Genomic DNA, 27131 nt, shown 5'->3' on the forward strand with positions numbered 1-27131 from the left:
TGAACTGAAGAATCTTGTGTAATGAGTCACTACCATTCCTGTCATGAATGTAAGTGTAAAACATGACGTTAAAACCCAAATAAATAAATACTTCCATTTGCTGTTTTTTGATAAAGAAAACTAGGGACAAATAGGGTCAAAGTATCTGAAATGTTAAGGGCATTAGTACAATTACAGTGTAAAAAGATTTTACTGCTAACTCAGAAATGAGGTAGATAAGGGATTACCATCTTTTGGCGCCACATTCTGGTTTTTGAAGTCATTACGCCTGTTAATTTAATACATTGTTAAACTATTTTATATCAATACCTAATCGATTGATCTTCATGGCTAAATTACAACTTTGTACAGGTTTTAGATGCAATTTCATGTAGTTTATTAACAAAGTTCGGGCAGAGATGTCCAAATCACAATCCGAGGCATCAGACGACAGGCAAACAATACAAGTAGGGTTGCCAACCGTCCCGTAAAATACGGAATCGTTCCGTATTTTGAAACTAAATGTCGCGTTCCGTATTGAACTGATACGGGACGCGCTTTGTTCCGTATTTTTATCAATGGGAGAGAAACGCTGCAGATTAGACTGTTCAATACTAGAGCTGGGCGGTTCCTGAATCACCCGGGTTAATGATTCGAATCTTTATACTTGGGCCAGTGATAGCTCAGTGGTTAAGGTACTGGACTAGTAAACAGAAGGTTGCCGGTTCAAGCCCCGCCACCACAAAGTTGCCACTGTTGGGTCCTTGAGCAAGGCCCTTAACCCTCAATTGCTCATTGTGTAAGTCGCTTTGGATAAAAGCGTAAATGTAAATGTTGTACTGAATCAGGAATCACGAGTCCAAAATCTCAATGAACCCGGATCCTATGAGTCCTCTGACTGGCACAAGGCGAGTGAGCCGACTCACCGGAAACACCTCTGACTCAGATGATTTGGCTGAACCGACTTCACTCCAGTCTATGAATCTCAGTAATAAGTTAAATATTCCAATAAACAGCGATTAAACACACTGGTGTTCGTTATGTGGCTGATTTTATGCACATGCTATTATTATTATTATTATTATTATTATTATCAGCAGTAGCAGTATAGATTAGTAATGCAGCATATTTTCTTGTAAGCAAAATAACAAAATATAGTTATATTATTATTAAAATTATTACAGGCTACTTTAGTACTGTACCACTTATAGCCCCCATGGTCATTTTAAACCCTTGACCCATTAATATACCCATCTGATTGGTAGGTGAGTCCACCCCACTCTCCCGCATGATCAAGATTTTACTTAAAAAAAAGTGTCAACTTGTCACTGATAAGAGAAGTGTGAGGGGCCAAGAGAATTAAGAGAGAAGGATTTATTTACAGAAGATGAGTGCATGGAAGACAAGTGATATTTGGATGCAAAGTGAACCAGATCACATTACTGAGTGACTCAGATTAACCCGAGTCCATAAAATGAACTGAATTTACCACCACTATAAATACTCCGCTGTTTGAGTAGCGCAGTGGGCAGAGCGCATAGTGCACGTTCTTCTGCCCTAGGTTCGAATCCGGCTTAGGGCGAAACTAAAGTAACACAAGCAGGGCCGGCGCTATGGGGGCGCTATGGGGGCGCTATGGGGGTGCTGGGGTGGGCAACGCAGTCCACAACCAGGGCTGCATGTCAGTGTGAAGATGGATTATGTAAAAATGTTGTTTTCACTATTGAGAAAAAAGGTTACATGATGTTCTTTATGTTGTTTTACCTAAAATATGGTTCTGATTTATTATAAAGAATGAAAATAATATATGTTAAACAGCCTAAATAAAACATTTTAATAATGTTCCTATGTCCTAATGCCCCCCCCCCCCCCCCTCAGGTAAACACTTGGCATCCCGCCAGCCCAGGGTGTTCCTTATTTCCAGTTCTGAAAGTTGGCAACCCTAAATACAAGGGCTAGACTGAAGTCGTAGGCTATAAACAGGAACAAGGTGAAAACACACTAAGGCTACTGAACTAATGCAATTTGCTAATGATATTAGAGACCGTAAACTTAGAACAGCTAAATCCAAAACACAATCAATTAACACAAACGGGTGCAAAATAATGAACATAGACAATGCTTGTGTACAGGGGACAGGGCACTGAGCGCATCCATCTTCCATGGCCGCTGTGGATTGTAGGAGCTGCAGACAGGGTTAACTGTTGCATTATTTGTCTGAGGCAAGGATAGAGCATTTATCTTATATAGAGTTCCATCTATACTCGACAAGAGAACATAAATAGTAAGTATAAAGTTTAGCTCTGTCATTTTTGTGTGACACATGAGGAATAAAGTATAAACCAGCCCTTAAAACATGTTAGAATCCACTGCTGGTCGGTCTTTAGGTGCAGCTGGGAGAGGTCCCCTGAATGTACAAGGAAATTAGCAAATTCGAGACAAAAAGGGAATAAAAATTGGACATGGAGACTTTATTACCCTGTTCAAGATGCTTGTGACACGATGTAAAAAATTGCTCTTAATACAAAAATTAAATTCCCCAGAAAATTCCTTGTAACCATACCACAAGTCTCATCTGCAGCTACTGACGACAGACTTGGTGCTAAATCATATTCTATATCCACCATTAAACTCTAGGTTTTTCGAATCTGAACCTTAAATGATTATTAAATAGTTTGTGAAATTGTGTTTTATTTGTTTAAATAGATTATAAAATAAAATAGTGTCTAAGCTAACTACACTACAGATGCATCTCAATAAATTAAAATATCATTGAAAAGTTCATTTATTTCAGTAATTTAATCCAAAAAGTGAAACTCATATATTATTTAGATTCATTATACACAGTGATATATTTCAAGCGTTGATTTCCTTTAATTTTTATGATCATGGCTTACAGCTAATGAAAACCTAAAAATCAGTATCTCAGAAAATTAGAATATTACATAAGACCGATAAAAAAAGGATTTTGAATACAGAAATGTTGGTCTACTGAAAAGTATGTACAGTACTTGGTCAGGGCTCCTTTTGCATGAATTACTGCATCAATGCGGCGTGGCATGAAGGCGATCAGCCTGTGGCACTGCTGAGGTGTTATGGAAGCCCAGGTTGCTTTAATAGCGGCCTTCAGCTCGTCTTCATTGTTGGGTCTGGTGTCTCTCATCTTTCTCTTGACAATACCCCATAGATTCTCTATGGGGTTTCGGTCAGGGGAGTCTGCTGGCCAATCAAGCAGTGATATTGTGGTTATTAAACCAGTTATTGGTACTTTTGGCAGTGTGGGCAGGTGCCAAGTCCTGCTGGAAAATTTAATCAGCATCTCCATGAAGCTTGTCAGCAGAGGGAAGCATGAAGAACTTTAAAAATTCCTGGTAGATGGCTGCTCTGACTTTGAACTTGATATAACACAGTGGACCAACATCGGCAAATGACATGGCTCCCCAAATCATCACTGACTGTGTAAATTTCACACTGGACCTCAAGCAACTTGGATTATGTGCCTCTCCACTATTCCTCCAGACTCTGGGACCTTGATTTCCAAATAAAATACAAAATAAATTTTCATCTGAAAACAGGACTTTGGACCACTGAGAAACAGTCCGGTTCTTTTTCTCCTAGGCCAGGTAAGATGCTTCTGACCTTGTCTCTGGATCATGAGTGGCTTGACACAAGGAATGCGACAATTGTAGCCTTGGATTTGTGTGTGGTGGCTCTTGAAGCACAGACTCCAGCCGCAGTCCACTCCTTGTGAATACCCCCAAATTCTTAAATGGCTTTTTCTTGACAATCCTTTTAAGGCTGTGGTTATCCCTGTTGCTTGTGCACCTTTTTCTACCACACTTTTTCCTTTCACTCAACTGTCCATTAATATGCCTGGATACAGCACTCTGTGAACAGCCAGCTTCTTTAGCAATGATCTTTTGTGGCTTACACTCCTTGTGGAGTGGTAGGCCACATAAAATGACAGAGCGAGGTCAGCGGATGCATAGTGCACAGAGGTCGCCAACTTTCTGCAGAGTCAATCGCTACAGACCTCCAAACTTCATGTGGCCTTCAGATTAGCTCAAGAACAGTGCGTAGAGAGCTTCATGGAATGGGTTTCCATGGCCGAGCAGCTGCATCCAAGCCTTACATCACCAAGCGCAATGCAAAGCGTTGGATGCAGTGGTGTACAGCACGCCGCCACTGGACTCTAGAGCAGTGGAGACGTGTTCTCTGGAGTGACGTGTTCTCTTAGTTCCAGTGAAAGGAACTCTTAATGCTTCAGCATACCAAGAGATTTTGGACAATTTCATGCTCCCAACTTTGTGGGTACAGTTTGAGGATGGCCCCTTCCTGTTCCAACATGACTGCACACCAGTGCACAAAGCAAGGTCCATAAAGACGTGGATGTCTTTATTTTTCTCTCTGAAGTAAGGGATGAACAGCACTAATCTGCCTAAATGCTGCTAAAGGAACAGAAAAGAATACAGAAATGTACTATGTACTATGTACTATGTACTATGTACTATGCTAAATGAACAAACACACAGAAAACAAGCTAATATTTATGTAAGTAAAAAATAGAAATTTTAAAATAAAGTTTACTATGCTAACAGAAGATAGCAGCTGGCCCTCAGATTAGGTAAAGAAACAACACGTGCATTTGAACAGATAGTTGGGTTGATTGTGTTAAAAGTGCTGGAGATAACTCTTTGTGCTGAATCTAAAGGCCTATAATACGTTTTCCAACTGTCTCTTAAAAAAGTGTTTCAGACCTTTCCCAGAAGAAAACACAATTTCAGACTTGCTGGGAAGAGCACATTCTGATTCTCCAAGACTGTTTCAATTTGCTTACACTGAAATTTCCCATGACATATGTATGACTAAAATGCCTTTTTAACTGCTGTTCATTTAGTAAGAAAACACCATCTGTTCTGAATAACAGTTGCATAACCATTCAGCCAGCCAGCTGGACAGATCTGTAAGCTGGACAGATGGTTTTCATTTTCAGATATTTTAGTCTGGGAAAGGTCTGGGAGAGAAATGATCATGGCTGTGTCTGTTGCACACTTCAGAAAATGTACTTTTTAAGCATTAATCTTAAATATTAAAGCTCATTTGATCAAAAATGAGCAGGGCAGTCTGGAGCATTGTCCTGCTGGATAGACCACTGCTCAGAACTGAGAAACATTGTCAGAGCAGAAGAATAATTATCCTAATTATAGAATAATTGTACCTCACCAAATTTGATATGTAGGTGTCGACAGGTCTCTGATGACCAGGTGTTGGGCCATGCTGCAAACTGGTCCCATCAAAGAAGATAACCTTCAGCTTTCTATGGTCCGGTCATTAAGGTGTTTTACATTAATTAACTTTAGCCTGTTTTTTTTTTTTGCTTCTTACTAATGAAGGGCAATTTTCAAGTTCTGCATGACTTAAGCCCTGCCACTAGGATCTATGGCGAGGAAGTTTCAAATCATTCCCACCCTTGTCAGTTTGCCATTTTTATAGTACACTTTATATCATCATACTTAAATGTTACTGGCATTCTAATAAGTTGGCGGTCATGCTGATCAGTGTAATGTCGTTTTTATTATTTGCCAGTCCATAGCTTTGTGCTACCCATTGTCTGCTGCTTAACCAGTGGTGTAACTAGGAGCTCATGAGCCCCAGTGCAAAAAAATTTTTTGGGCCCCCTCAGCAAATTTCAGATATATAAAAGCAATGTGCAGCAATGGGGGGGGCAGTGTGGTGGGGGGTTGAGTTCATGTCGTGGAGGGCCCCCACCTGCCATGGGCCCCAGTGCACCTGCCCCCCTGGTAGTTACGCCCCTGTGCTTAACCTTGTTCTTATGATCCTTTAACTTATTTGGACATCTAGGCCAACTTAGATATTTAAATTACAAATAGCTGCCTTCTAAACAATACGTTTAATTAGAAAAAGAAGTTAAATATAAACAATGTTTTATTTACATTTTACAAAGTTATAACCCTTTTTTGTAGCTTCCAAGAAATGGTGATACATCTAATCCCTTGGTGGAGATGTGAAATTATCAAACAAACAAAAAATTGGCAGCCTCTTTTATTTCCTAATACTCAGACGATGCAGTAGTCTAATATGCTAGCCCTCTCCCGGTGACAGGCCTGAGTTAAGAGTCTCAGCGGTGTAACTGGCTGTGTCTAAGAGAGAAAAAGCCAGATCAGAAGTCACCTTACTGCTGCAGCAACAGTGACCTTAATTGTCTTGTCAGGATGTTGGCATGAGTGGCAAAGGATAGAAAGAGATTTTTTGCTGAGATTATGCTGTGCGTGATCCGCCATGTATGTGTAAGCTCTCTGTTAGAATCCACTGCTAGCAGATGTAAAAAAGCAGCTGGCATCACATGTTTTGGGAAAGGCATGTGCTAGCCTGCATCCCTTCTGGGACCTTTCTGCTGAGGGTGACAAAACAACCAGCAGAGGCTACCAGAGTGCACAGGAAAATTGGGCAAATGCACATTGGGATAATGAAAAATCAAGCCCCACCCTAAGACATTTTACATATTTCTTACATTTTCATATTTTTACACATTGTTTCATTAAATAGATAATCAACCACAAAGACGTTTTGACCCATCTTTAACAAGGAGTCAAATACTTCTAGAGTTTAATATAATTCATATTCTTTGACCCGATGCACACAATTGTAAATATCCCTAAAGAACAGACAATACAAAGAATATTTTTGCAACTTTTTATTTAGCTTAATATACACATTTAGATAGCTGATTCTAAATATTCAAATAGGGATTGCCAAGCACCAAAAAGAATTTGACAAAAATATACAGTTGGGATTATATTTAAATCAAAAGGAATAATGAAGCATTTCAATTTTTAATCAAAATACTTAGCCAATTTAAATAAACTGTTAATAATAATGAGGTTAGATTGCTGGTGTTTGATGGTAATTTGCCAACATGGCAAAGCTTGGCATGGCAAAATATGAGCTTATAAGCTCGTATGTAATGTGCAGTATAATTCAATAAGTGGATGATTACTAAGCATAATATGACTAAAACCTGCTGATTTGTTTCTGAGCATTACTGCTGACCACTGATAGGCATTTGCAAACCTGTGTTTATGTGTTTATTCACAAGTACAGACATATTAGGAAAATGTTTATATAAGTACTTGTGTTTTCTGTGTAAATGTGCTTTGCTTGATCTCTGTATAGATGGCTGAACATGCATTAAAGAGCACTGCAGAAATGTATATTGGGAGTCTGTACAGTAATCAGATAGAAGCCTACAGCTTTGTGGTATGTCAACATTTACTTAAGTGTGTATGCATGTGTGGTGTGTTTAAGCGCTCGCCAGGTCGCGTGGGTTCAGTACCTTTCCAATGAAAAGTAGCGCCCCTGATGGCTCATCGCGAATCAGGAAAATGAAGGGCCGGTTCACACGGTAAGAAAGGGCCAGTGATTGGCCATTGCCTGGTGAGGTAGTGCTGGCATACTGGCTACCCTCTGGTGCTGTCTCCATGACAACTTTCTGACGGACTGTGCTCAGTTTCACTGGTTGAGCTGTGATTTTGGTGAGGTCTGTCTCCTTCAGCCATTCAGCCAGTCCTTGAAGTAGAAAAGCAGAGGGAAGGCAGAAAAAAATTAACAGTAAAGTGTTTTTAATTCTGTAACTGACAAATCTATCATTTCAGTCTGCCTGTCTCTAATCTGTTTATAATTGTTAAGTATATCAGTAAGCATTGCCAGTTGTCCGCATAATTCTTACCTGAAACTTGTTCTAAAATGATGAGTACATTTTCATATCACCCAGTACATATGCTTACTGATAATCTCAAACCTAAAATATAATTTAGGGTGATGTCTGTGCCTTACCTATGTCAGAGAGAGGACCCAGCAAGTCTGTGCTGTAGACAAGCTTAAGTACAGGAATGCTAAGCTGCACCTGCGCTGGATGGAGGGTATTGGCCAGGTCTTGCACAAACTCTGCAGTCAGTGCCTCCTCAATCAGAGTCAGATTTTTGGTCACCTCGTCCGGCAGGAAAATGTACATGCTGACTCCATTCTCCATTGGAACTTGTGCTATCTTTAATTAAATTATTGGGGGAGAAAAAGACCAATAGTTAGTTTACCCTACAGAATATAATTTACCTCATTATTTTACAAATATAACTGGATTTTTGCAATCACATGATAGCTACCACACTGTAAGGGTGAGTTTTAGTTGTTCCCTTAGAGACACAAAACTGAAAGTGGACTAACTTGCCATTACAGTATTTATTCATTTACTAACAGATGCTTGAGATTCATTAAAGTGAATTTGACTAATGGTAAGACTGGAATGCCTTTTTCATTGGGCTGGGAATGGGCTTCATTTTAATGATGGCTTTGTTGCTATCCAGACTATAACCTTTAACTTAATATGGATAGATAATGGATAGATATATTAGATCATTCATGTTTGCCTTGTCATTTTTTAATATTAGAGACATTTGTGGAGGTTAAACTCTACTTCTTTGTCTTCTTTTTTCAGAGAATACAGAGAAAACAGAGAATACTGGACAAATTACATTAATATGTCTTGATAAATCTTATCTATAGGCCCTAGCCTTTTTCCCACAAGTGGTTTATGGACAAAAACAGCTTTTTTCAATGCTTTAGCAGTAAAGCAATATTATTATAAAGCATTTTTAAATAAAAATGTTACTGTTCCCCTTAAAAACTAAAAAAAAAACATTTAACATAAAGCTATTTTTTTGACTACAGCAGAGAACAAGAGCTATTGATTTTTACCGTGCAGCCAAGGTCTGAGTCAATGCCCATCCTTAGTGGGTAATTCGCTTCCTGCATCATGGAAATGCGTACTGGTGCCTGTCCATCCAACTGGAACTCATCCATCTTACTGGCCTGGCTGAACCTGGTTACCCACTTACCTTATTAAAACAGCATCATATAAAATGAACCAAATTAATAAACCTCGAACTGGTCTCAGGAATTCAACATAATATTACTAGAAATATTGACTTTATTGTTATAAAAAAGTCAATAAAGAAAGGCTTTATTGTTATACATGCAAAAACAAGTGTATAGTATAATAAAATTATTTTCTTTGCTCATGCCAGCTACTGATTTTAGAGAGCAGTGTTTAAAGAAGCATAAACCAGTTTTAGGAAGCTACTGACCTTTAAAGTACGCTGCTCCTACAGGGACCACTGATGGATTACGCGGGAGGGCAGATGAAAGGACACGGTCCACTTTGCCACCTGTCTGCTGTTTAAACCAATCATTGATAGGCTTTAGTTCCCGAGCTCCGCCCATAACAGTTTGAGGACGTTCCCTGTACTGCTTTTCTACAGTGTTGAGAAAATCCATGCTGGGTTGTAGTCCTCAAGAAAAAAACACCAAAATTAACATATAAATACTGTATCTTCTTCTTTCATAAAAGAAAGGAAAATGTATTATTATGAAATGTAAAAGTAGCTGTTTGATTTGAATTACGTTTTATGGCTTCCATTTTTGATTGAAGAAAGAGGCAGTGCAAACATTTTATTTGAAAAAAACCCACAGTCACATTTAAGACCACTTATTTAGCTGTCGTGCTGTTACACTGACATGTAGGGGGTGTTCGAAAACCTAGTGAGCTGCCTTGCTGTCTTATTGCCTACATAGGCAGCTGCTAAGTAGAGAGGATTCTAATCATTGACTTATAAGGCAGGTTATTCAAACGCGCTACTCAGACAGCGATTCCATCAGTTTTCGCTAACTAAGCTAACACAGATATCCTCATGCCATTCAAACCAATGGGATGGGGTGGCACAACGTGCTAGCATGTCAACTAACATCTCCCTCTGTGTACCGAAAACGGTTAAATTCGCTGACAAGCCCGAATTTGCAAATAAATTCACTTGTACACTTTTATACAAATATCAATAAATCAATAAAAAGCAATAATAATTTATTTACGTTTGAAAATAATTCATTTCTCTGCACTGTCCTCCATGTTTTTTTTTATTTTTCTGTGAGAAAAGTTGTGCCGCATTGAATGCTGGGATTGCCTTCACTGCTAAGGAAGCATCAGATGCTCACTCGTTCTTGAGTCGAAATACTGTTAAACTTTTAAGATACCTTACTAGTGAGGATATTAAGGCATCTAAGAATTCGAACAGCCTCCTTCTCTGGAGCATGCATAGGATGATGTAAAATGCTGTCTATGTAGAGAGCTCCCTAGGTTTTCCATCACACCCATAGTTGCAAAACACATGTGAATTTAGCAAAAATATAATGTAACACTACAGTATTATTATATTAACAAGTGCAGGACAATTTAACAATTCACTTTCAAGTTCACTCTTAGTCAGACTCACTTCTGGCCACAAGGAGGCGCTCTACAGAGTTGAAGCCTTTCCCCGCGGCTCTAAGAGAGGAGAGCAGGTCTCCAAGAGTGGAATGAAGCTGCGTGTCCTGCAGGGTGTGGTAGCGTAGGACGCGGAACATCTGCTTCATAGCACGCTCAGACGCTCCTGAAACAGCACAAACGTGTTATTAACAAGTCTTAACACACAGTGTGTGATTATATCCAACTTTCTAGTGTGGCATTATGCTGTGATTTAAAATTAAGTGGCATGAAGCTAAACAGCATTTTTAAAGTTAATGTTTCTTTTTGTCAGATGAGCCCAGGTGCTGGAATAATTACAGACACATGATTGTATACACATATTTATTTATACTGATTTTCATAAAAGAAAATGAATTAAAAAATGTAAGCTAAGTTACACAGGTAGTCCCAGCGGGAAAAAATATAGCACATCTTAGCAGGAAACCCAAGGGGTATAATAGCATGTTTTCTTGCTTTCATTTTGATTTAATTTTATTGACGGACTCGATGTCAAGGTTTTAGGTACAGCCCCCAAGCATATGGATGTCCTACGAAGCATGTTTGCGAAAAGTGGAACAGACAGTGGAATTCAGTCAGGTAATCAGTCAATCAGAGAATAAAATGCCTCTTGTATTCTGCAGCAAATGAGGGAATACTGTAATATACCAAAAATTATTAAAGGCACCCCATATCACTGCTGTTAGTATTTACTAAACATCGCTTAAATTCTCAGTTACAAAAATGCAAGCTCACCCATAGAAAGCTGTGTGAAGACAGCTGAGATGCTCACGGGTGACAGGAGGACACTAGCCTTGGAGTTGCGGGTAGCCAATTTACGAAACAGGTTGTAGCCAAAGTCAGAGGTTGCGGCAGCCAGCTTAGTACGAGGTGTAGTGAAAAGGTCAACCACCTCCTCCTCACCTCCTTCCTCTGCCTCTAACTGAGAGATGAATTGCAAAGAGTCGTGTGTGGGGGATAAACATGATATTTGGATATTTAAAAGAAAGGCTGGCTTACCAGTTGAGCATAAGAGAGGGAAAGAAGACCCCATAGACACAGCAACACAGCTGTCCTCTTCATCATGATTGACAGAGATGCTACACATACATAAAGACATACATGAATACAGACATAATACCAGCTAAGGTACAGATTCTTCATGATGAACACCTCATTAGGTTCAAAGTTTGTGAACCTTTCAGAATTACTTGTAAAACTTGCATTGCAATTCAGAATAATTAAGATAATTAGTTATGCTACACACACTGCTGTGCTACACACAGATACACATGTGGAAAGTTCATCATGCAGTTAAACTCAGTACTGACAGAAGTTTAAATGACATTTTAAACAACATTCAAACAATGACTTCTTTGTCGGTTATCCGTTAACTGTTTAATCACTGAACTCCTGACTACAAAAAGTCTACTACTGCTGCTATTACACCAATGCTGATGGAGGTAAAACACAACCAAAAAAATGGCAAAAGACCTGGAGAACTCTTTAGAATTTGCTGAAACAGACACCACACAAACATATGTTAGTGCAGGAGTTTTCCACCATGGGGTCGAAACGATTTTCCTGACACGTAGGTGTGATTTAAAAAAAATATTTTTTAATATTAATATAAATTAAGGTGTTAAATAATACTTTACTTTTTCTTGCAATGGTTCAGTACCCAGTATAAAGCTTCTGCATATGTATTTCCAATCATGCAATAAAATGTCTTGGTTGGAAAATAGATCTGGTTCATATGCAGGTCAGTCCATGGTGTGTGGGTGTGGGTGTGTGTGTGTGTGTGTGGGGGGGGGGGGGGGGGGGGGTTGAGTTGGGTAACATAAGTAACATGCACAAATGTGTAAATAAATTATAGTACAAATTATACTAGAAAACTAGACTATTACTGTGTCTAAATGAGTGTTATTGTTTATTGCATATTAGTAATGCACAGCTTTTCTTACATATATTTTTTGTAAATGAGTTCTAAAAGCATGCATGCATGGAGGTATGCAGCCTGCAGCCTAACTGTTGCATCAGCTTTGATGAAGTACATCAGTTAGTTAGAAACAAGGACAAGGTGGTGCCTGCACAGCACCTTTCAAGACACACACACATATATTTTCTTAATGCGTGTGTTTCAGCAGCACATCTGGTTGTCATTGAAGTTGAGTTTTCTACTGGAAATACAAAGAACTTCCATCAAAGAAATAAGCCACATCCCACTCATCCCACATTCCAGTTTCACATGTCCATCCAACTACAACACTGACTCCACTATTTTGGAATTTAAGAAAAATAAACGTTCACTATAGGCAGAGGCAGAGCTCTAAAAGCAAGACTGAAAAACTAAAAACTGGCTCGAAAATGGTTGTAAGAATAAATGGCCATTTATTATATGGCTTTAAGATCAATGTTTAAAACATCCAGCATATGCATATATTATTTTAATAAAAGCAAATTAAGATTTTGACAACAAATAAAATAATGAATTTTCTGTCACTTCTACATGCATTATTTTTACTTGTGCAAAACCTTTCTGATATGTGATATTTAGTCAATATATAATGTGCATAAGTATTCTTCATAAATAGACCAAAAAACCCCAAAAAACTGTTTTAACCAATATTCGTAAATATTCCTAAAAACATTTTTTTAAAAAGACTTTAATAACATTTTATATAAACGAATGATGAAATATTTATTTTTGTTTAAAAACAAGTAAAACAAAATATTTTAATAGGTAAATCCTAACTCAGAGATTTATGCAGTAGCTATGTTCTTATTTAAACTGTCTGTACTGTCAAGATGTAGCAAAAAAAAAACAGGTTTGTATTACTGGATTGCCCCATGTGTGGTTTGTCAAATATAAAAGCAGCCTGTTATACTGTTTTTAAGTGTATGGAAAATGTGCACTTTTGGCTTTGGTAAAAGACCAGTGCATAAATACGACTACACCAGTGAATAAATACGACTGCCCCACCCTATTCACTCGTCAACTAATAAAAAAAAAATCTTTACTTAAAACGACGTTCAAATCAATAAATATTCCTAATATATAGAAAACAGTAAAAAAAAACTAACCTATTCTTCTGGGTAGCTCCAATTTACCTCGGTTCCTCCCGAACGCACCTCTATCCCGCACAGCACTCTCACTTGTATCGACTGAAGATTTGTTTCCTGCAAACGACTCCGCTTAATTGGAATCGATTCCCAAGTACAAACGAATCAAACGTTATCTAATCAGGCTAGTAAGAGCAGAAGAAGGTAATGCTCACTGTTTAAAATGTAAACATATTCCGCTTAAACGTCACGTTTTGCCTAACTTAAATGTTGTGTACAATGTGTACAAGACATTTTATGTGTAAGTGTTCACGTATATGTTTTATTGTATTGCTTTAGAATGTAAGAGAATGTTAGCTTGCCAACATCAGCTAACGCTTTTGTTTATAAATATAATCTACCGTATGTCTCTGCTTTATCCAGTTAAATATCGCAACGTTTTCTATGAATACTATTTAGACTCATTTTATTTGAAAAGTACAGCACATAAATTAAATTATAGCTTGTTAATAGACTTTTGTATGGAACACAAAAAAACTAATTATTTTAAAAGTGGAACCAACACATTTTAATGTTTATATAACATGATTACAACTGCAATGTTCAAAGTTCATAATGCAGTTTTAAAACTTGCCTTTTGGTTAGGTCTATTTAGTGAAATGACATAGTACTACTAAGCTCTGGTTTCCTCCCACAGTCCAAAGACGTGCAAGTGAGGTGAATTGGAGATACTAAATTGTCCATGACTGGGTTTGATATAACCTTGTGAACTGATGAACCTTGTGTAATGAGTAACTACCATTCCTGTCATGAATATAACCAACGTGTAGAGCATGACGTTAAAATCTTAATAAACAAACAAACAAACAAACATAGTACTACTATTTATATACTACTTACTGTACTGAACTAACTAGAGTGCTGTAATCACACACTCTAGTCATAACTGAGAACTGGGATTGCTTGGAAATTGAGCCATTTAATTGTAAACAGTGGTGATCTCTAGTATTACTACCATGGCCAGGTATACATGGCCAGGTAATTATTATGTATGACATCTGTAATCATTTTGACGATTTCACAGCTTAATGTTGCCCTGCTTATTAGCATTGTAGTTTAAATACATGTAGAAAATAACAGTACACATGTTAATTTAATGTTTAGTGATTTTATTTTTACTACAATTTTTTGAAACATCTGACCCAGGAAAAAACAACAACTTTCTAACAACATGCAATTTTGGCTTGACAGACAAAAAACAAAACAAAATACTGTACCAAAATGAATAAAATATGTATATCAGCAACCCATGTACAATGAGATGGCTGAAATGTTTTTTTGTTTGTTTTTAAATGTCCCATTCTATAAAACACTATAACTAACATATAGTAATCAGAGGGTTTAAGTACCCAGTTGGATTTTTGCTGTAAGTCCTTGGCCATTTTGGCTGACTATCATACAGTGTGCATGTAAAGGTACAGTGTGTGATAGGGACAGCTCAATTAATTTCGTGATCTTCCTATAGGCCATCTTTCCCCCACATGTATTATTTGAGAGGTCATGTTGTTTTCTTTTTTACATCAGACATGGATCATATTATGAAAGGGGTTATCATTCTGTGGCTCATTGTTTAGCATCTTGCTATTGGAAGGCCCTGTGGTTTCTGGGTCTTCACTTGAATTAGCCGTTGCTCTGGGATTTGGGTTGGTGACCATTCCGAGGAAGAGTGGTGTGTGTGAAACATCATCCACTATGGCAAAGATGAATGGCATATTGACAGCAAAAATGGGCACAGTGCGTACAAGAGTGATAGATGTAGCAGCCGATGCCTCTGCTCCCTGCTCATTTAACTCCACACTGGAGGCATGCTGAACACCAGAGACTACCAGTGGGCCCACTGCAATACCAGACAGGTCAGGCCCAGAGAACAGAGAACCGAGACCTGAACAAGTGAAAGAACAAAAAGAATGAAACAAACATTTCTTAAGGCTCTAGATCATAGGTTCTTAACACATAAGCCGCGGTTAAAAGTTTATATTGTAGAGCTGTTAATGAATGTATGCAGCCTGCTTTTAGCTACCACTTTGAGTTAAAAAAAAAAAAAAAGAAGAGAAAAGACTGTACTCTTACCCATGCTTATGAGTGGTTGTTGCAAATCCTGTTTATATTCAAGTTTAAACTTGGGCAGCTTGACAATCATTGGTATTTCACTTGGAAGACGTTTATATAGGTCAGAGATGTTGAGGTTGGAGGCAACTTTTGACAAATTATGTGATGGCAATGGCATGACCACCAGAAGGCTTGTATTTCCTTGAAAAGGGAATCGAGCAACCTAGAGTATAAGGAATACATGTAAACATTTTACTAAAGTAGGGGACATGTACTTTGAATTTAAAAAGCATTTAGACCCCTTGGTTTTTTGCACATTTTATTGTTTTGTAGATTTAATTTGGAATGGATATAATTGACACTTTTACCCATCAATCAACATGTAATCACCTATAATGACAAAGTAAACAAATTAATTAAAAGTTGACAAATTAAAATGTATTATTGTAATCAGAACCACAAACCATTTGGTGTGGCACTGTGGTAATTGTGGAAGGGTACAATCTGTTTGCATTGCTTTGTTGATGTTTGAATTGGACATAGTTTGCCATGAAAAAAAGACATCATGAACTTCAATAAACTCTCTGTGGATCTCTTTGATCAATGCTTAGATCAGGGCAAGGATTTAAAACAATATCTTAAGACTTTTTGTATTCTCAGAATCGGCCTTTATCATTTTTACAAGAAAACCCTAAACCTTCCTAGATTTTGCATCCGGTCACAAAGGTCCTTTGTCAGGAAGGTAAGAAAGAACCAAACATTCACTCTAAAAGAGCTTTTAAAAGTTCTGTGGGAAGATGGAAGAACCTGTTGGAGTGTTGGATAAATCAGGCTTTTACGACATTGTGGCAGGACAGGGTAAAAGGCATATGACAACCCACTTAAAGTTTGCTAAAAGGCTCTGGCAACATAAGAAAAAAGATTTTCTGGTCTGATGAAGTAGAGTCAACACTTTGGGCAGAATAGCATGCACTATGGTAAAATATGGTGGTGGCAGGATTATGCTACTGGTGTTTTTCTAAGTGTCAGGATTAAAGACTACATGAAAAAAATATGAGATGGATGAATGCAGCCAAATACAGGAACATAGTTCATCTTTTAACACAACAATGACTTGATGAATACAGCAAAAACAACATACAAAAATGTGTTGCTCTGAACCCCATCAAAGGTTTTGAGTACTTTTGTAAATAAGGGAAACGTTTTACCTTAACTGCTAAATACAATTAAAAAGTCATTTTCCAGTAGTTTAACCACATAGTTTAACAAATCCTAGGCCCCCAGGATGAATGAAATAACACCAGACTACCTGTATGCCTTGCTCTCCATCTACAAATGTGCTGAGTGGATATTTGGATCCCATCATCATGTCCACCCTTACAGATGTCTGTCTGTCAACGTAAAAAAGATCCTTGGCAGTAAAGCGTTCGTTAAAACGAGACTTCCACTCCCCTAAAAACAAGACTTAAGAGTTGATTTCTGCAAATATAAGTGGTTTAATAGACTTGCAAAGATAATCAGATAACTATTGCTTTATGATATTCGGTTAAGATGTAATCAGATAGTAACTATTGCTTTATGATATTTAGTTAAGATATAATCAGATAGTAACTATTGCTTTATGATATTCAGTTAGTAAATAAAACAGGTACATTTAGCTTTATGATCAATTGCATTTTTCGTAAAGATGGATAATGAGAAAATGTCTATGTGGTTTAAAAGCTTTATTGCACAAAATAAATGACTTAATTGTAAACTATGATCAAAGGCAATTTATTGTAAAATAATTTTTACCCCGACATTTAGTATTGTGGAACCTCCAGATTGTATATGTTGTAATCAAACGACTTTTGTGTAGATTTTAAAGTGTTACAGATCATTGTCCTTCTGGAAAATCTAGTCACAAAACAGTTTTACATTTTTTGGCAGAGGCAGCTAGATTTTAAAATCTTCTGATATGGCATGTACTTTTATTATTGCCAGAGGTAATTAACCATGAATACATTTTTACCTTTATCAGTGGTGTCAAACTGTTGGAGCTGATTGTAATAAATTAAATTGACTTCTGTGTCAATTAGAAGACCTCATGTACTTTCATGACATCATACAAAACAATCAGAATGAAATTTAAATCAGACCTTGCAAATTACACTGTGTCTTACCTTTAAAATGAACAGCATTTATCAGCATTAATACCACATTGGGTGGAAGAGTTGACAAAAAGTTGTGAATGTGATTATTGGTGGTGTTTTCCACCCACTGATTAACTTCCTCTATAGAAGTGAGTGGTGTGGGTGATGACCTAAACAGCTGAAGAGATCTTTCCACAAAGTCTTTCTTCAGAACAAAACCTGTTAGGGATAACAAATGTACTTACAACTAGGGTTTACTAAACAATAATGTGTAATGTAATGATGTGTTATATTGTGAAGTTTAAAGATACCTGGTTTGAGGTAGATACGAGAGGCCACTTTTACGGCCTTGGCGAGTAGTTCTTCGTGGAGGCAGCTTACGATTTTGTAATAATCAGGTAACAAACGTGCATGCAAAGCTTCTAGTAGCTGATCCTCCGTTTCATTCATGGCACCTGTTAAAAACTATTTTAGATATTCAGAATATTTAAATATTTAGAATGGTAAAACTTAATATCAATCACATGTAAACCCACTTACCCACAGCTAACTGTGTGAGTGCAAGTGAAATACTTAAAGGAGACAGAACAACATTTGGTTGTTCAGGCCCAGGCTGTAGATTCTCAAGTAGCTTCAGACCCAATTTAGTTATAGCACCACCAACTGCTTGCTGAGTCGCTAGACTAAAGGCATTACAGTCTTTCTTAACCTGGTGCAAGAGACTGTCGTAAGGGTGAGAAGAACTGTCCAGAGCAGCATTCGCCTTACGTACATCACCCTTTATAAGAATAAGGAAGAAGAAAAGAGAAAAGATATTTTTTCTGTAGATTTAACGTAATTTTTTTATATATATATGTTTAGTAGACTTATTCGCTACAAAAAGTGCTAGACACGTTTGTCCAAAGTTGGTTACAGAAGGGATTTAATTTACTGCAATTAAGGTCAGAGCTAGACAGCATCTACTTTAATTTTAATTTTAATAGTTTGAAAATGAAAACAAAACTATACTTCAGGTTTAGAAATGGATTGTTTAGAAATGGACCACCTGGTTTGTGGTATTGCTTAACTATTAGTTTTTCAAAAGCAGTACAATGAATGTCATGTTTTTAGACATTGTGTTAAACATTAAAGACTTGTCTTACCGTCATTCCACATCTAAGTAAACAGATCAGAATAAACAGGGAAGGATGGAGCTTCATATTCTCAACAATTACCTAAAAATATAATTTGCATTATGTTAAATAATTTTAGATACATATAAAATGTCACACACAAGTTGTTTTGATATATAAAAAAAACAGACCAAAATAAATCATTACAGAACTTCTTTCACCTTTAATTTGACCGATCTGTACAACTAAACTGAAAAACAAACTGAAATCTTTTATGGGGGTAAAATAAAAAACACCACTATGTTTTACTGTGGGTATGGTGTTCAGACTTGGTTTTATCAGCACATAACACACATGCTTTTGGCAGACATAATGTAGGTTTTTGCAATGTACCTTGGCTTGGATGTTTTTCTTGCCATCCTATCCCACAGCCCAGACAAATGAAAAGTATGGGAGATTGTTGTTAGATGTAGTACACAACCAGCGCTTGCCAGAAATTCCTTCAGTTCCTTTAATGTTGCTCTAGGCCTCTTAAAAGCCTCCAAGACTAGTTTTCTTTTATTGGAGAGATGTCCAGTTCTTGGCAATGCCACCATTGTTCCATATTTTATCCACTTGTTGATGACCATCTTTTATGTTATATGTAATGCCTTGGATTTTTTTTATACTTTTCTGCTCACTGATGCTTTTTAACAATGAGATCCCTTTATTGTTTGTAAGCATTTTGTGGAACATGGTAAAACCTTACTAACAGCTGAACTTTATATGGGGTTAATCAAAGTCACTTTAGTTGATGGCATGTCTGTACTGACTACAATTTAACATAAGTTTTTTAACTGAATTGCAGATATTATAAGTCACAATAAAGGTGGAAATAAATCTGAAATGATTGATCTTGGTCTGATTTTCTTACATCAAAAAACCCTGCCACTTAAACAGTGGTGTATAGATCAACTATACATTTGCATAAATTACAGACATTGCAATATATACATACTTTAACAACAAATTCATTTACATTAATAAATTGTATCATGTACACCCATACACGTGTATATGCGGTTAGAAATATCCAACCCACCAAACAAAATAAGGACTTATAAATCTAACTTTTTGTTCTGCATAGATAATTTAACTTTAAATCAAGTTTTTATCAGTTAAAGCAACAGCAAAATGACTAAAGACAACAAATGGTCTAGTATATAATGCAACAGGATATTTTATTAATACTGCCATGTCACAATTATTTAACCCTACATAATATTACTGAGCTTAAAACCTACTGCTAGCCTTTATGATCTATAGTTTGGTTACAACATATGTAAACAATTAGGAACTTATTGACCTCCCTTAATTTGCTTTAGCTGTGATGTATTTTATAAATACCACACATGGATTTGTGTTTAAGGTGTGTTGCAACCCTGGTGAAAACTAAAAAGCTGTCACAAAAGCTGAGATAGGACATAATTTTTTTTTCCATCAAAGGGGCACTGGGTAAAGAAGATTTCCAAAACCTTTAACATTTCTAGAGACTATTGGGAGTACTGTCTGCAATTTCAAATTGGGGAAAAAGCCCAATATTTCATCCAGATGCCTTAGCAATCTCATGAGGACAAAAAAAAAATCCATGTGTTACTGCAAAGGCTTACCGAATCAGCTGATAAAGGCTGGGGAAAATGTGTCAGTGGCAACAAATAGATCACTTAACCAATGACTTTATGGCCAGACTCCTGTTGACACCAGTTACCAATTCACCTGCTTATAAAGAATGTTTTATTTTGCCCCGTCTAAACTTTGTGCTGACTCAGCTTAGTTTGTCCATTAAATAAAAGTTCAGGAGAACTAATGAATCACATTTTACTAAATGTACTAACTTTTCTGGGAATAAGATTTAAATATATGCTGATAAGCCAAACATTAGGATCACCCACTAAAAATGTGTATGGAAATGTCTTTTTTGTTACAGTTGTGTATGTGATGGCTAGGGATACAATAACTGTTGATAGTGGCTGATAGTGGTTACTTATAGTTCACATATTGAATGCAGCAGATATGGGCAGGCATAAAGACCTGAGTGACTTTGTTAAGGGCCAAATCGTTATGGCCAGGCAACGGGGTTGAAGTACCTCCAAAACAGTAAGGTGCGTTTACAGGCAGCAGTGGTTAATACCCACCTCTGAGGAGAAACAAGCCACAAATCGCTGAGGTTGTTTTCCAACCAAGACTCATTGATGTCAGAGAACATAAAGGCTGTGGTGTTGTGATGGTATGGACCAACAAAAAGGCTACTGTGGCTCAAATTTGAAATTTGTATACTGATCATTTTAATACTGGTGATGAAATAAATGTGTCACAACACTGAAATCTTGCACTGAAATCTTTTGTGTATGGGGCTGTATAGTCTCCTGTCCACTTTAGAAAAAAACAAAATGATCATTCAGGCATTGGAACTGGACATCAGAGCAATTGAAGAAGATTGACTGGTCCAACAAATTCTGTTTTCTTCAAGATCATGTGGATGGCCAGGCATCTGCACTGTTTACCTGTAGAGGAGATGGAACCAGGATGCACCAAGAGACAATCCACTTTGCAATGTATGGATCCTCCTTCAGATATCTTTTGTCTTGTGTTATAGATATCCTAGTAGGTAGGAGCTGTTTTGAGAGTGGTTCTAATGTTTTTGTGTTATTGGTGTGTGTGTGTGGCAGCTGTAGGCTATGCTTACGTTTATGCTCATGAGGTTTTTACTTTTTGGGCCAAGCTTTTAAGGCATTTGGCAATGACCATGTAAAATACTGTCTCTCCTCATCAATGTGTTTTGACTTGCAACCACTGTTTCTCTTTTTTGATGCTAACTGTCCAAATTTGACATACAGTGCAAAAGAGTTGTATGAATTAAATAATAAATCTGGTAAGCTGACTGGTACACTTACAACTGATCTCTTTGGATTTTAAATATGTGTGATTTCAATGTATATATATATAGTCACTGGCCACTTGGCCCTCTGTTTTGGAATAGTGTAATTTTGTACCACATTATTATAAAAAGGACATGTTCTTTGAATTATGGTTTGTAGCTTTTAACAATTAACATTTTTAAAAATTGCAAATAAAAAACAATAAAAAAACAATAAAAAAAACAATAAAAAAAATATAATTACATAAAATTTTAAATGCTAGCTTTCACTTGTATTGGACCCAGAGCAAACACTGTTTAAGTTTAATGATTTTCTTTTTGAATAAGATACCTTTATTTTTTGCAAGGTATCTTGCAGTATACAAGATGCATATTTAATCTCCTCTCACATATTGATTAGTGTGCTATATGCTAAGCCATTAATATGGTTTATTTAAGATTTAAAACAAACAAATAAATAAAACTTAAACTTACCAAACCCATGTTTGGACTGGAAAGTGGTGAGAAATATGAGGGATGTAGCTCCTGAACAGATCACTGAAGCTCAACCACTTTCAGGCACCCCACTGCTGGTTAATGTTTTATTTATCATTGATTTATGCCTCGACATGTATACATGAACAAATTGAAATAAAAATATAACCCAGAGAGTGTGTTTATAGATTATTTCCACCATATGCTTAAGAATGTGCCTAATATGTATAAAACCTTAAAGGCAAGATAGTAAAGATTTATTGTTTCTTCATATTACACAGTAGTAGTAACATGGTTAAAAATCTACAATTTGCTTATCTTGTGTGCTATGGACTGTTGGCACTTCCACCCACACAGGACCTTGAAGCCTTTTACCCCTCTGCACTACAGGCAAGGGGTTCCAAAGGCAGTCACTTTGGGTGCTAAATATATCCAGTGCGTCAAAACGAAACTGTAACTTTTTACTAAATGTAAAAGTTTTAAAGACATAACGGTTTATAAAAGTGCACAACGATTTAACATCTGGAGCAGTTTTTAAAAGAGCAGTGCTTTTATAATTGCTTTAAAAAATAACACTGAGTTTGCACAGTTTAGTGTCAAAAGTTATTTTTTTGTTATTTATATTTTTAGCTCTTACATATCCTATGGGAATGTACATTGATCAGCCATAACATGTGTTGTGCTAGTATGAGTGGATCAGACACAGCAGCGCTGCTGGAGTTTTTAAATACCATGTCCACTCACTGTCCACTCTATTAGACATTCCTACCTGGTTGGTTCACCTTGTAGATGCAAAGTCAGAGACGATCGCTCATCTATTGCTGCTGTTTGAGTTGGTCATCTTCTAGACCTTCATCAGTGGTCACAGGACGCTGCCCACAGGGCATTGTTGGCTGGATATTGGTTTGTGGACTATTCTCAGTCCAGCAGTGACAGTGAGGTGTTTAAAAACTCCATCAGTGCTGCTGTGTCTTATCCACTCATACCAGCACAACACACACTAACACACCACCACCATGTCAGTGTCACTGCAGTGCTGAGAATGATCCACCAAACAAATAATACCTACTCTGTAGTGGTCCTGGGAGAGTCCTGACCATTGAAGAACAGACGGACTACAGTCAGTAATTGTAGAACTACAAAGTGCTTCTATATGGTAAGTGAAGCCGATAAAATGGACAGTGAGTGTAGAAACAAGGAGGTGGTTTTAATGTTATGGCTGTATGCTATTATCAAATTGGAAAAAAAAACGTGTTGACCACACCATTGTTTAGATTTCTAATAAATTGAACTAAGAAACTGATCTGTTAAGGCAGATCTGACACCTTATATTATAGACTTTAATATTTACTTACTATCTACCTCACTTTGAATAGATGAAGTTAGCCTACTACACTTTCTTAAACCTAACTCAGTCAATTGGACTACTGGAGCTTTGTGAAACGCGTTATTTATTGGTATGGTGACATCTGCTGGTAAATCCGTGTCATTGTATGTTCTTCATTTGTTCTTTTGCCTGCACGTTTCATAAATTAAAAAAAAAAGTAATAATTTCGTGTAATTGCGTATAATCTGTGTGCAAAATTTCAACTGCGTTGAAAAATAGCTGCATGCAACACAGTGCAATTAACCAAAGCAGTCTTACATAACTTAAATAAACTTAAATTGGTAAGGATTTTGTACCAGTAGTTTTTTATAAAGTATACTTCTTTACACAATCAAGAGTAAATGTTTTACCATGACCGTATAAGCTGTTCTGCGGCCTTTCTCATATTAAACTTTTGGTGACCGATAACACTTATGCTCCAATATAATACTGTAAACTAGCATATCATGAAAATGCTCAGCCTATTTGTTTTTACATTAGTCCCATAGAACAACACCTACTGAACATCACAATATCAGCTGTACACCATGCTACCTGTACATGTTTTAAAGAAGCTATTTTAGGCTTCATCTTTTTAACTTAAAAGTTTTTAAATGCACTCTCACTTTCATCCTTTAAATGGAGTAAAATTATCACAAGATAAATTAGTTACTGTAGCATGGACACTTGTATAGACCTGTCTTTTATTGTAAACATGTGAATCAATGGTATAAATCAGCCTTCATTGTAACCCCAAGTTGTACCATATTACTGCTGATATTTAAGTCTCGTGTCTTAGCCAGGCGTTTAACAGTCTGTCTGAGAAAATGTCTGAGATAGAGAAGGTCGAATAGAGATCAAGACACTGACAAGAGCAGTGTAAGAATACAGAGAAAGCAGCGGGGTCTAGATACATGCTGAGGCTCTACTCAGGAATTCATTATGCAATCAGCAGAGGTACCAGAGTTCATAGGGAGACTGAGTTCATCAAAAAAATACAGCAAGTTTCATACAGCAGTTAGCTCAGCACGTAGGTTTTGCAGGCAATGATGTACTTTACAAGTCAATGTGCAACATACACGTATAACACTCAAATTGCCAGGTATAAAACGGATAGTTCCGGTGTTCTGTCGATTTATCCTACCCATCGATTTGTCCTACTGAGCATGCGCACATCGGTTTTGACTCGTTGCGGGGAACGCCTATAATTCTGTGCTACCTTTGCCTAATTTATTTGTTCTAGCGGTTAGTAACGTATGGTTTCGTTTTAATTCTTTAAAAAGTTTAAAGTTTAAGTGTATGTAATGATGTTATTATGTGACTTTAAAAAAAAAAGCTATATAAAAATATTCAAAGTGCTTAAATGAGCTGTACTTGATTGATTACAGTTAAATAACTGTGTATCTTAATAATGCTGTGTTAACGTTGTATTTAACCACGTTTATACATGCCTTTGGTAATTTTAGATGCGTTTTTCATACATCTAGAAAAGCCAATCATTTTTAAATAACCATCTGCGACCTTAACATTATGACAACACAAAATGTATTAGGTTATTTTTCAGTTTTGTGCTTTATTAGCAGTTCAATATGTACAGTAACGGTTGTTTGAAGTTAAAGTTGAGTTTAAAGTGAATTACTGAATGAATATGTTGAGCATTTATTACGTTTTTTATGTACTCAGTTATTTGTATATGTACAACTATTTTTTGCTGCTCCCCTGTCAGTTTAGTTCTAATTATTTGAGATTAAGATGTTCTTCGGGTTAGAATATTATTTACTACAAAATCAAAATGTACATACATCATACACACATACACATATATATATATATATATATATATATACATACTGTATATACATACATATACTGTATATACATATAATACTCACTACATAGCCAACACTACATATACACACTACATAGCCAAAAGAACTCGCTTGTAGTTCTACAATTACTGACTGTAGTCCATCTGTTTCTCTGCATGCTTTGTTAGCTCCCTTCATGCTGTTCGTCAATGGTCAGAACCCCCACAGAGCAGGTATTATTTAGGTGGTGGATCATTCTCAGCACTGCAGTGACACTGCCATGGTGGTGGTGTGTTATTGTGTGTTGTGATGGTATGAGTGGATCAGAAACAGCAGTGCTGCTGGAGTTTTAAAATACAGTGTCCACTCACTGTCCACTCTATTAGACACTCCTACCTAGTTGGTCCACCTTGTAGATGTAAAGTCAGAGACGATCGCTCATCTATTGCTGCTGTTTGAGTCGGTCATCTTCTAGACCTTCATCAGTGGTCACAGGACACTGCCCACAGGGTGCTGTAGGCTGGATATTTTTGGTTGGTGGACCAATCTCAGTCCAGCAGTGAGGTGTTTAAAAACTCAGCACTGCTGTGTCTGATCCATTCATACCAGCACAACACACACTAACACCATGTCAGTGTCACTGCAGTGCTGAGAATGATCCACCACCCAAATAATACCTGCTCTGTAGTGGTCCTGTGGGGGGTCTGACCACTGAAGAACAGGGTGAAAGCAGGTTAAAAAGTATGTAGAGAAACAGATGAACTACAGTCAGTAATTTTAGAACTACAGAGTGCTTATACATGATAAGTTTTTCAGGATGAACTCAAGTTCATATGCATGTATAAATAGCTGGAGGTAATATTGTTATTGAACATTTTAAACTAGTTAGAATTTTGCTAAACCAGATTTTGCCACTGTCTCCATTAATTAATAGGAATTATAAAGCCAAGTGAACTTCATGACAGCAGGGCTGAGTGGTGATTTAAGACAATGCAGAGGATTACTGCATAAGTTGCTCCATGCTGCAAGACAGAGCTGACAAGAGCATGATTGAAATGATAGATATTTAGAGCAGCTATATTATACAGATATACAGATATATTTTATCTAATTTTACCTTTATTATTAAAAAGTTATTGTGAACATTATTTACTGATTTGTACAGCATTGTTACCTGTTTTACTCAGGTGCAGTGTGACAGTAGATGGGTACATTTTAATGTGCAGAATATAACAAATCACACCCAAAATACATATGTAAAAAATGTAGACACATCCACCAGAGACTCAGGATGTGTTGTTGTTAATAAACTAGTTTAAAAATTACACAATTATTTGAGATGTATGGGCTGTATAGTGGCTCAGTGGGTAGCTTTGTTGATTCACAGCAAGAAGGTCCTGGGCTCCATTTACAGGTGGATTCTTTCTGTGAGGAGTTTGCATGTTCTCCCCATGTGTATGTGGGGGGTTTTTTCCGGGTGCTCTAGTTTTCTCCCACAGTCCAAAGACATGCAAGTGAGGTAAATTGAAGATACAAAACTGTCTCTGACTGTGTTTGATATTAAATGTGTGAACTAATAAATCTTGTGTAATGAGTAACTACCTGCCCTGTCATGAATGTAACCATGATGTTAAAATCCTAATAAATAAATTAAAAATTAAGATAAATGTCTGAGAGACAGGTCAATAAATCAAGTGTGCTACCTATCATTTGTAATAAAATATAAGCCCATCGAGATGTGCTAACACTATTTATAATAAGACATAGATCTATCGAGATGCGCTGTCTATTGTTTATAATAATATACATACCTATCGAGA

General features: G+C 36.8%; 2 protein-coding genes across 2 annotated transcripts; both read right to left on the bottom strand.

Moving 5' to 3' along the window:
- Positions 1-6679: 6679 nt before the first annotated feature.
- serpinf1 (serpin peptidase inhibitor, clade F (alpha-2 antiplasmin, pigment epithelium derived factor), member 1) lies at positions 6680-13485 on the bottom strand. Its single transcript, XM_063011581.1, has 8 exons — positions 13415-13485; positions 11351-11430; positions 11087-11273; positions 10323-10478; positions 9141-9344; positions 8752-8891; positions 7834-8044; positions 6680-7566 (listed from the first exon to the last, which is right to left on the bottom strand). The coding sequence occupies exons 2-8, from the start codon at positions 11414-11416 to the stop codon at positions 7301-7303; spliced, it is 1230 nt and encodes a 409-aa protein (XP_062867651.1). The 5' UTR covers positions 11417-11430; positions 13415-13485; the 3' UTR covers positions 6680-7300.
- Positions 13486-14545: 1060 nt separating this feature from the next.
- On the bottom strand, positions 14546-22166 carry serpinf2a (serpin peptidase inhibitor, clade F (alpha-2 antiplasmin, pigment epithelium derived factor), member 2a). Its single transcript, XM_063011981.1, has 8 exons — positions 22138-22166; positions 18777-18848; positions 18175-18412; positions 17946-18089; positions 17665-17853; positions 16812-16954; positions 15524-15725; positions 14546-15335 (listed from the first exon to the last, which is right to left on the bottom strand). The coding sequence occupies exons 1-8, from the start codon at positions 22144-22146 to the stop codon at positions 14974-14976; spliced, it is 1359 nt and encodes a 452-aa protein (XP_062868051.1). The 5' UTR covers positions 22147-22166; the 3' UTR covers positions 14546-14973.
- Positions 22167-27131: the final 4965 nt, after the last annotated feature.

The sequence above is a fragment of the Trichomycterus rosablanca genome, chromosome 16, assembly GCF_030014385.1.
Source record: "Trichomycterus rosablanca isolate fTriRos1 chromosome 16, fTriRos1.hap1, whole genome shotgun sequence".
Taxonomy (NCBI): Eukaryota; Metazoa; Chordata; class Actinopteri; order Siluriformes; family Trichomycteridae; genus Trichomycterus; species Trichomycterus rosablanca.

What these genes read in the sequence shown, in the direction of transcription:
- serpinf1 (XM_063011581.1), bottom strand. Translation starts at nt 11,416, where the DNA reads ATGATGAAGAGGACAGCTGTGTTGCTGTGTCTATGGGGTCTTCTTTCC. An exon ending in CCCTCTCTTATGCTCAACTG is followed by an intron (nt 11,274 to 11,350) that starts GTAAGCCAGCCT and finishes TTCATCTCTCAG; the next exon opens with TTAGAGGCAGAGGAAGGAGG. An exon ending in CTTCACACAGCTTTCTATGG is followed by an intron (nt 10,479 to 11,086) that starts GTGAGCTTGCAT and finishes GTGCTGTTTCAG; the next exon opens with GAGCGTCTGAGCGTGCTATG.
- serpinf2a (XM_063011981.1), bottom strand. An exon ending in AAATGCTGTTCATTTTAAAG is followed by an intron (nt 16,955 to 17,664) that starts GTAAGACACAGT and finishes TCTTGTTTTTAG; the next exon opens with GGGAGTGGAAGTCTCGTTTT. An exon ending in ACAACCACTCATAAGCATGG is followed by an intron (nt 15,336 to 15,523) that starts GTAAGAGTACAG and finishes TCACTTGTTCAG; the next exon opens with GTCTCGGTTCTCTGTTCTCT.